Source organism: Mastigoproctus giganteus, chromosome 3 (genome assembly GCF_048544385.1).
Source record: "Mastigoproctus giganteus isolate SK-2022 chromosome 3, ASM4854438v1, whole genome shotgun sequence".
NCBI lineage: Eukaryota > Metazoa > Arthropoda > Arachnida > Uropygi > Thelyphonidae > Mastigoproctus > Mastigoproctus giganteus.
This window is the reverse complement of record NC_143577.1, coordinates 116,055,681-116,066,138: the sequence shown is the minus strand read 5'-3', so window position 1 is coordinate 116,066,138 and position 10,458 is coordinate 116,055,681. Positions and strand designations below refer to the sequence as shown.

Below are 10,458 nucleotides of genomic sequence, written 5' to 3'. Positions count from 1 at the left end.
TACAAATTTAAGTCCTCTGCAGGAACAATTTTACAAATTTATGTCTAGGAGAATCTTAATGTCTTTCACAGAAGTAATAATTAACAATAAATTACAAAACAATTTGAACAGATTAAATTAAATTTTTTTTTTTTTAAAACTCAGTGCTCAAAAATGAACAGAACATTTTAAGAACCACAGAGTTCCAGGAAACACATTATGAAATATAATGCTCTGGACAGCATTGGTATTAACTATATAGTGCAAGTGCTGCACTACCAAAAAATAAGATAAAATAATTAATAAATAAATAAATAATAAACATTTTGAGGGAGTAATACTATTGATCTGATTATCAGTAGTGATTCCTCATGCATTAAGAATCTGCAGATAAAGGAACCACTAGGTGGCAGTGATCACAGTGTGCTGAAATGGGATTTATTCAAAGAGGTAACTGCCATCAAGGGTAAAGGGAAGGGTTTTTGCTTTCGGAAAGGTGACTATGGCGGTCTGAGACAGTATTTAAATTCTATACAGTGGGACCAACTGATGATGTTATCGACAGCAAATTCAAAATGGGAAGCATTCAAAGAATTAATCTCGGAAGCTACTAGGCTTTTCATACCAACTAAGAAATATCGTTCAAAGTTTAGGCTTAAATGGATGTCAGATGAACTAATGAGACATGTGGCAGAGAAGAAAAATGCATGGGATACATATAAATTAATGGGTGACATGGAAGCCTACTATAGATATAAGCTGGGCTGTAACCAAGTCACAAAGGAGGTTACGCAAGCAAAGGCAGATTATGAGAAATCTTTGGCAAAGGATGCAAAAAAAAAAACAGCAAAGAGTTCTTTATGTATGTAAACTCTAGAAGAAAGGGGATGAATCAGATTGGTCCACTGGATATCGATGGTTCAACTGTTGATGATCCTGCTCAGGAGGCTAAAAAACTAAATGAATATTTTGCATCTAAATTCACACGAGGAGTTATTCAGGGAGAGGAATGTCAGAGGTGACCTAAACTCTGGCAGTGAGCTATATGATTTGTAATAACTGAGAGGAAAGTGGAGGAGAAATTGTTGAAGATAAAAATAAGAAAGGCACCTGGGGTAGATGGGATCTTTCCAGTTATATTAAAGGAGGCAGCAAAGGAAGTAATCAAACCCTTAGCCATTACTACGAGAGCTTCCTTGAACTCAAGGGAGGTGCCCATGGACTGGAGATGTGCAAATGTGACCCCAATTCACAAAATTGGATCAAAGGATGACACAAGTAATTACAGACCTGTTAGTTTAACTTCTGTTCCAGGGAAATTAATGGAGGCACTGGTTAAAGAAGCACTGCAGGATCATCTAGACAAGACTTCAGTTACAGCTCGAACACAGCATGGGTTTGTTAAGAGGAAGTCTTGTCTGACCAATTTGATTGGATACTATGATGTGGTCACAAAAGAACTGGATGCAGGGAATAACTTTGATATCATATTTTTGGATCTTAGAAATACCTTTGATACTGTTGCACATGGAAGACTGCTGCACAAATTGGAGCAGTGCAGCATTGGAGGCAAATTGCTGCTATGGATAAAGGGATGGTTAAGTGGGAGAAGACAGAGTGGTAATGAATGGACACTGCTCTTCGTGGACTAATGTTATTAGTGGAGTCCCTCAGGGTTCAGTGTTGGGTCCACTGTTGTTTTCTGTATTTATAAATGGTATTGATGGTATATCAGGCTTAAAGTCCAAGTCTGCAGACGATACGAAGGTTGGCAGAGTTGTTAATGACACTAGTGACAGTATGCTGCTGCAACAGGATCTGGAAAGGTTGAGCAGATGGGTTGAGAGGTGGCAAATGAAGCTTAACATTGACAAATATAAATTACTGCATATGACAAGCAGTAAATCCAGAGTAACGTATCAACTGTGTGGTACTACACTGACAGTAGTAGAGAATGAAAAGGACCTGGGCTGTTGTTGTTTATTTGGTTTTTAGGAGCATTAGCAACTAAGGCCCTATTGCTCCGGGATATGCGGTGGTCATACCCTGACCTTCCGCATCCTCCGTATTTGGTGGTGATGGGCTCGAGCCTCGGTCTAATCAAGAAGTGTGTGCTACGTGCTGCTGCTCCTTCCTACCTGGCTACGGAGGCGCCAATGACCTGGGCATAATTGCGCAGGCAGATATGAAGTTTTCTGAGCAGTGCAAATGGTCTGCAACAGTAGCTCATGGTGTCTCGTCAATGATATACAGGAATTTTTCTAGCAGGGATAAGGAGGTGATTATCCCCTTTTATAAGGTAATGGTCAGGCCACACCTTGAGTACTGTATACAGGTCTGGAGCCCTAATTTTAAGAAGGATATAGAGCTGTTGGAACAAGTACAGAGAAGGGCAACAAGATTAGTGAATGGAACAAAGGGTTGCTCTTACGAAGAAAGGCTTAAAAGTTTTGCAGATTACAGATTATAGTTTGGAGACTAGTCACCTGCGAGGTGATCTGATTGAGGTGTATAAATGAATGGTTTGAGTATGCTCAATGCTGATGGGATTCTTCCTCTTGCTCAGAATAATTGCCTGAGAGGGCATAAATTCAAATTGAGGAAAGATAGTTGTAGGATAGATGTGCGGAAGTTTGCCTTTATTCAGCGGGTAGTTGATTGGTGGAACAGGCATCCATCTTTTGTTGTGGAAGTTGATAGACTAAATAAATTTAAGACTGAGCTGGACAGGTATTTAAGAAGCTTTTTCAGAATCAGAGCTTTTTTTTTTTTTTGGCTGATGCTGCATAAGCTTGCTTTCTTGCATCATGTGCCTCTACTAATGCTAATGCTAACATTAGTAATAAAATAATACGGCGCCTCCGTAGCCAGGTGGGCAGGAGCAGAAGTGCGTAGCACACGCTTCTTGATTAGACCGGGATTCGAACCAGTGCCCACCAAATACGGAAGATGCAGAAAGGTCAGAGAATGACCACCGCATATCCCCGGAGCAATATGGCCTTAGTTGCTAATGCTCCTAAAAACCAGATAACAAACAACAAACAATAAAATAATAAATAAACAACCTATATGTTTCCCTGTCACATAGGTAAGTATCCATCACTTGGATTTCTGGCTAAAAGAATACTTCCTACAATCCAGTCTACATCTACTTCCCTGTAATTTGAATTTATTACCCCTACTTCTAGATCCATTCATGATAATGGAATCTCTATTTTATTTTACTATCTCCTCCCAGAGCCTTATAAGACCTCAGTCAGTTCTCTAAGGTGGCTGGTTGTCAAGCTATGTATCCCACAAATCTGAAGTCTTTCCTGATAATAGTTACCCTTTTACAGATCTCAACAAGCAGGTTGTCCATCTTCGGCTCTTTTCAACAACCAGAACGTCCTTTTTTTTTTTTATTTTAGATGAAGTCTCCATACTTGGACACAGTCAAGTGCAGTCTTACAACTGCCTTATACATAGTGGCATAGTGTTTTGTGGAAGGTGTCACCAGTGGTTTCCCACATCTGTGCCATGGTACTTTGTGAAGAAGTATAGAATTTCTGTAAAAGCCAGAAAAAGTGCAATGTCTGGTTTGTGTCAGAGTAGTGTTATGTTCTGCTGTTATGTCACTGGCTTCTTGGCCACAGGATCCCTCGGCGCCTCCGTAGCCAGGTGGGCAGGAGAGGCAGTGCGTAGCACATGCTTCTTGATTAGACCGGGGTTTGAGCCCGTGACCACCAAATACGTAGGATGCAGAAAGGTCAGGGAATGACCACGCATATCCCCGGAGCAATATGGCCTTAGTTGCTAATGCTCCTAAAAACCAAAACACAACAACAGGAGGACCTCTAATGGGACTCCGTGTTGTCCCCACCATCACACTGGGAGGTGAGCTAGGTTTCCCATAATACTCTGGCTGGCCTCTGCCAGGGTCGCCTGAGCTTCCTGACAGAGATCAAGTAAAAAAAAAATGAAAGAAAAGGAAGAAAACGAGGGAGATTGCTAAAGAGGGGGAAGTTAATGGAACTTCTAGATCCATTCATGACAATGGAATCTATTTTATTTTACTATATCCTCTCAGAGCCTTATAAGACCTCAGTCAGTTCTCTAAGGCGGCTGGTTGTCAAGCTCTGTAGCCCACATATCTGAAGTCTTTCCTGATAATAGTTACCCTTTTACAGATCTCAACAAGCAAGTTGTCCATCTTTGGCTCTTTTCAACAACCACACCGTCCTTTTTTTTTTATTTTAGATGAAATCTCCATACTTGGACACAGTCAAGTGCAGTCTTACAACTGTCTTATACATAGTGGCATAATATTTTGTGGAATGTGTCACCAGTTGTTTCCCACATCTGTGCCATGGTACTTTGTGAAGAAGTACAGAATTTCTGTAAAAGCCAGAAAAAAAAGCAATGTCTGGTTTGTGTCAAGAGTAGCGTTATGTTCTGTTGTTATGTCACTGGCTTCTTGGCCACAGAACCCCTGATGGGACCCCGTGTTGTCCGCCACCATCACAATTGAATCCAACTTAGCTTTATTTTGCTGGATGTTGGCTCTGATACACCACACTGCTACACCATAGTAGACAATTGGCAAGAAGATGGTTTCATATATTAGTGCAAGTGCCCTTCATTTAGGGCGCCAGTCTGCCCTACTAATTCTGGAAAATCAGTGCAGTGTATTTCCTAATTTTGGTTATGACATGAACGAGATGCGGGTAAAACGGCAACTTCATTCGTATTGAGGATGATGCCTAAGTACTTATTTCAGGGAACAATTTTATGGGTGTACCATTAATTTTTATGGTTGGTCTGGTTAGTTGAAGCGATCCTTTGAGCAAAACAGACTTGGTTTTCTCACCAGAAATTGTGAGCCAGTGTGTGGAGTCCCAGCTCTAGAGCTTTCTGAGGACCAGATTGGCATTGACTTCCAACTCAGCTCGAGAACAAGCATGAATAACCAAGACTAGGTCATCTGCAAAGGCCAAAGACAGCACACTCAAGGTCCATCTCCAAACTGCCTTATACAGTGGGATTATGACCTTCCTATCTGTACAGGCTATTGGTATTGTTCAATAAATCATCGACAGGACATCATAGGCTTTGCTAACCAGCTGTTTACACTGCTCAAAGAACTTCAAATCTGCCCACATCATAACTCTCATATCACTTTTTTCCACCACAGTTTTTAATTTAAGCTGAACTAGTGTACAAGTTATTTTGGGGATCGATATTCCCAAGTATAAGACCTTTAATTTTGCAGCATTAAAAACACAGCTGCAACTTTTCGGACCATCACCACAACCTACCTAAGTCATCCTGAAGGAATGGTGCTTGACACTGATCATTAACCACTCTCCCAACCTTCACATCATCTACAAATTTTGACATCATGCCCTCTATCCCTTTGTCAACATCATTTATGAAAATCACAAACAACAGTATTCCCAGAACCAATAAGTACGGGACTTTGCTTAGGCCAACCTGAAGAGTAAGCATTAATCACAACCCTCTGCCTCCTGCCCTGCGCAACACTGTGATCCAAATTAGAATGTTACCCATGACCCAAACATGTTCCATCTTATACAGTAACCTCTCAAGAGGGACTAAATCAAATGCTTTTTAAAAAATCCAAATCAACAGTGTTAAATTTGTCAAAATAAACAATTTTGAATATATTTTTTAATCCATATTAAAATATTGTCAATATGCTATATCTTAAAAACCTGTATTCCATACATTTTGCTCATGGAACCCCATGATCTATGGCACTCGTTAAAGATCATCTATTTATGCAGTTGCATAAGTGATTATTAATCACAATCATTTCTGAAGGTTAATGCAATATGCTCCATTTTGTGACTTTTGGAAACAAGTAGAGCTTGGATCTGAAAAGCTTCTGTAAATTTAAATGATTCTATAAATACTATATATACAACAGATTAGAAAAAATGAAGTACAGTGGATTACATTTTTAGTATTGCATATTTATTAAGTTTGATACTACTATAAGCATTACTTCTTTACACACTTCATCAGTTTATCATTAGAAATATTAAAGTATTGATGAATTGCAATCAATTTTATTAATTTTTCAGTTTTTATGAGATTTAATTTTTAATTTCACTTAATTTTCTCAAAGACGATTCAGCCCCCAATTCTAAGCCATAAGCTATTTCAATTAAATAGTTTTGGCTGATTGTTATCACTAATGTTTTTATAGCAGAATATAAAAATTGCTTGATGGAATTTACACATTGAAGATACTCAGGAAAATTATACTTACAGAAACTGCTAGAACATGGAATTTGACACTTAGAAATTCATGAATTATTATGCTGCCACTCTCTGACCAGTTATTTCTAACTGACACAAAGTTCTGGCAGCTAATTTGCGAGCTCTTGTAGTTTGCATGCTACTTACTGCCAAAACTAATTCATGAGTAAAAAGTTCAGGAGTGCTCTTAATTAGTTGTGCTACTAAGCCAAGAGGCATAAACTGTAAAACAACATGGGCCTGATCCTTTGCACAAAGTACAACTTGTTCAAGAAAAAGAACAGGAAATAAAGAACGCTGACTAACAGTTGAATCTGAAGCAATCACCATCAGGATCCTCATGATATCAGCTATAGCTTTATTAATAGGATCAGATGCTGCGCTCCTAAGGTGTTCTTCACTATTAGACTGTAATGCAAATGGTGTATCTTCTAAAAGTTCAACATCATTTACTCCACGTCTTATTTTACTTGAACGAGGGCGGTCAACAGACTCAAATATGTCATCCATCTCCACCTCTTGACGAGGTCGCTTCCTCCCTACTCGTTTTGATCCACCAGCTGAAGAACACTGTCGTACTTGTAGAGCTGCATAAGTTGTCATTACAACTAATCGAGCAAGTGCGGATCCCCGAGGCTCAATTAACATTTCCTGACGTGTCTCACTATATAAATAACCTGGCAATACATGCAATAATAAGGCTAATGCACTCTGTTCAATATCTAAGTGGAAAAGTCCAAACACTAAATCAACAGCACGGTGTAAATCTTCTAAGTGTTCAAAGCGTAGCATATAGCGCACTAATGTGTCACAAAACCAGTGTGCGCCACCAACACCAATTAATGTATCCAAGCTATGGATGGTTTTCAAATCTAACCAACCTCGGCTATGCGCAGTTGTATATATGCCATCCATGATTTCCCATAATGGTGTACGAACTGTCAAACCATGATGAATAACAGGAACACCTTTTGTTTTTGTCTGAGTAGGAGGATGCAGATCATACATCATTTTCTTTATTATACTTGCCATGATAGTTGACCGTTCCTTATAATAATGATGACCCTGGTCCTGTGCTTGCTGCTGTGGAGTCTGCCTTCCACTACCTGAGGTGGAACTTGCACTTCCTAAGGAATCACTACTGTTAGAATCAACAGACAAAGGTGTCATAAACTGTTGTAACATATTCATAGGTTTTAACCTCTCTTCGTGATGGAGAACATTTATATAGTTGCATAACCAAGCAGAAATGCAAACTGGTAAACAGCACATACGACTTTTAACGTGATCAAGAATCATCTTAACATTATCTGTTGAAACAGCGCCATATTCCCAAGCAATTAAAATTTCTTTGATGGCTGATGGGGCATTAATACACATATCATGCCATTTAATGATGTTTGCTTTAAAGTCACATTCAGCACTAGTAAATTGAGCAAGAAGAATATCAACTTTAGAAGAATCACACCTAGCAAGCATCATATCTGGGCATTTATACCTTCCTCCTTCAGCCAAACATTCTGAAACCCATGTAGCAAAAAATGAATCTTTTGTTTCAGAATTGGCTGTTACCACTTCAATGCCATAATGTTGGGCAATATGACATAACATAAGGAAAGTAATGTCAAACAGGAAAGATCGTGTTTGGGATACTTTACCCCCATCACCAGGTATCTGCTTGTTATATTCATTGAATTTTATTAATTTTGTTGCAAAACTATGCAATCTGCCAGTGGCTGCAGCAGCCGACAAAATCAGTTCAAAATTTTTTCCAGGTATCATATGGCAAAGTATTCCTAATAAAGCATCTTGAATTTTTGCATAGTCTGAATCAAGGGATTTTAAAATACTGATTACTGTAGATTCTGCTCTCAAAATCACATTTGCACCTGCTTGTGCACTCTGTTGTTCTGGACGAGGCAAGTTCTGTTTGTGAGATTCATTCTGTTTTCTAGAAAGAAGTTTCCTTGCCTGTGCTTCACTAATAAGTTCTACTTTACGAAGTTCACTTAAAAAATACTGTAAACAATCACAATTGCTTTTTGTGTCTGTAAGATCCAGAAGTGGCATAAAATCCAACAGTTTTTCAAGTCCTTGTTCCAAGTCATTATTTTCTTCTGAAGTTTCACGTGAGGTATCTCTTCTTTGCATATTCTGTACTTTCAAAATTACCTGAGGAACTTTTAAAAACGTGAACGCTGCCCACTTCAAATCCTCTGTACTTCCTGATGCATCAACTAAACCCATGAAACATGCTCTAACTATTTCACAGTAAAGCTCAGGCAAGGATAAATTCTGTAATTTTTGAAGTAGCAGAAGTTGGTCAACAAATGCCTGAACATCACTAGCAGGATTCAAAATGGCATCAATTGCTATCATTGCATTCAGACTACATGCAAGGCTCTGTTGTTGTGGAAATGCATTAAAAATTAAAGTGGGCAATACAGATGCCATATTTTCTATGGATTTAACTAACTGCAGAGCAGTTTCTATAATATCTTTGGGAATGTTTTGTGTTTGGGTTATCTTTGCTTCTAAATCTTGGTGCTTCTGTAGCAGCTGAGTATACATACTTTGGTCCTCATATTTTCCAACATACAGAAGCGCTTTGATAAATGTTGAGTTATTAAAATATGATAAAGTATCACATGCCTTTTCCATGATAGATACATGTTCTGGGCTTTGTTTGAGTTCAACCAATTTAGTAATTGAATGAAAAACACATAAATAAAGCCAATGTGTAACACTAACTACAGCTTTACACAGAGCTATGCATTCTTCTTCATTTCCATAGCAACCAACTTTTGGCTGAATATTCTTTAACAGGTCTAACAAACTTAAAATGCAATGTGGCTTATAAAAACTTTGATAACGACCAATGCTTGATAAAACTGCACCATAAGAAACAACATGGGAACTTAAAGAATGAGTCAAGTAGGACAAGAACAAGTGATTTGGACCTGGTCCCACCAATGCTTGTTGAAGAATACAGTCTGCTAAGTCATACACATCACCACTGACACCTCGAGGTAAAACATTTTTTATATTTATACCCCACTGAACATCTGACCAACGTTCCCTCCAAGCCAAAAGTAGCAAGGATTTAATACTACTTGTTTTACTTGTGCTGGTATCCATGCCAAATGAAAATAATAACTCAGAGATAAGACAGTTTCGATAAAATACATACACAATATACAGGAATCCTTTTAATATTCATTCTTTAAACAACTCGTTAATCCAAAATCTGAAAAGATAAAGATTTAATTTTAAAATGAGAACTTTTGAATACAAAATTTAAAATTAAAATAAGTCAATTTTTTTTTAATTAAAAAAAAAGTTTAATCACTTTTGAATAACATATGCCAGTGCTTAAATTTGATTTACTCTTTTTGATAATTATAAACACAGGAAACATTCTTCAATACAAATAAAAGAAAAGAAAATTCAGTGGCTGAGATGGCACAGCAGAAGTGTAAAAAAGAAGTCCCCCCACTCACAAAGGTAGGGGAATTTTGAAGCTTAATATTTTTATGGAAAGTATTTAGCTTCAAAATCTTAATACTTTCCCTAAAAGAATCATAGAAATAAATAATTTTTTCTGGATCAATAAGTGATCCTTATTGATCCAGAAAAACAACACAGTATGGTATACAATAAATAAGAAACAATAGATATGAGCTAATGGAAATAAAAATAAAATAATAATGATCGGTAAAAAAAAAAAAAAAAAAACAGGAGAAAAAAGCAGCAGCAACAGAATTAACAAATAGTAACAATAATCTCATTCCAACAACTGAAGAAAATTCCTCTCTGTGAAGTATGCACACCAGTCTTGTTGTTTAAGAGTCATGTAAAGATAGTGTGTGTGTGTGCCATGAAGACCTCTGAGTGTAGTCTTATATTGACTGCATTTGGGTGAGAAGGAATCTCTCTGATAGAACTTAATTATATGATATCGGTATCAGAGCAAACCCTGACCTGAGTCAACTGGGGGAGGAGAGCAATTTCAAGGTCTATACATCCAAAAAATTCAGCTGTCAGATATCCTACAACTGCCAAGGGCTGTGTTACTATCTGTGAATCATAAATTTTCTTTCACTGGTTTTTGCATAATGAACTCTTCGATGCCGAAATCAATCCTCTGCTTTCAATTAAACTCTAACAATCTGACTGTGCAAGCTAGCATGTGACTCATTTTCTGAATGGAAACAT

The 10,458-nt window shown here is 37.8% G+C and overlaps 1 protein-coding gene across 1 annotated transcript; it reads right to left on the bottom strand.

The window, feature by feature from the left end:
* Positions 1 to 6,127: 6,127 nt before the first annotated feature.
* On the bottom strand, positions 6,128 to 9,437 carry MED24 (mediator complex subunit 24). Its single transcript, XM_090370654.1, has one exon. It carries the CDS (start codon positions 9,379 to 9,381, stop codon positions 6,301 to 6,303), a length of 3,081 nt encoding a protein of 1,026 aa, XP_090226780.1. The 5' UTR covers positions 9,382 to 9,437; the 3' UTR covers positions 6,128 to 6,300.
* Between the last annotated feature and the right edge of the window lie 1,021 nt (positions 9,438 to 10,458).

Coding starts and splice junctions, on each gene's coding strand:
- MED24 (XM_090370654.1), bottom strand. CDS start 9,381: ATGGATACCAGCACAAGTAAAACAAGTAGTATTAAATCCTTGCTACTT.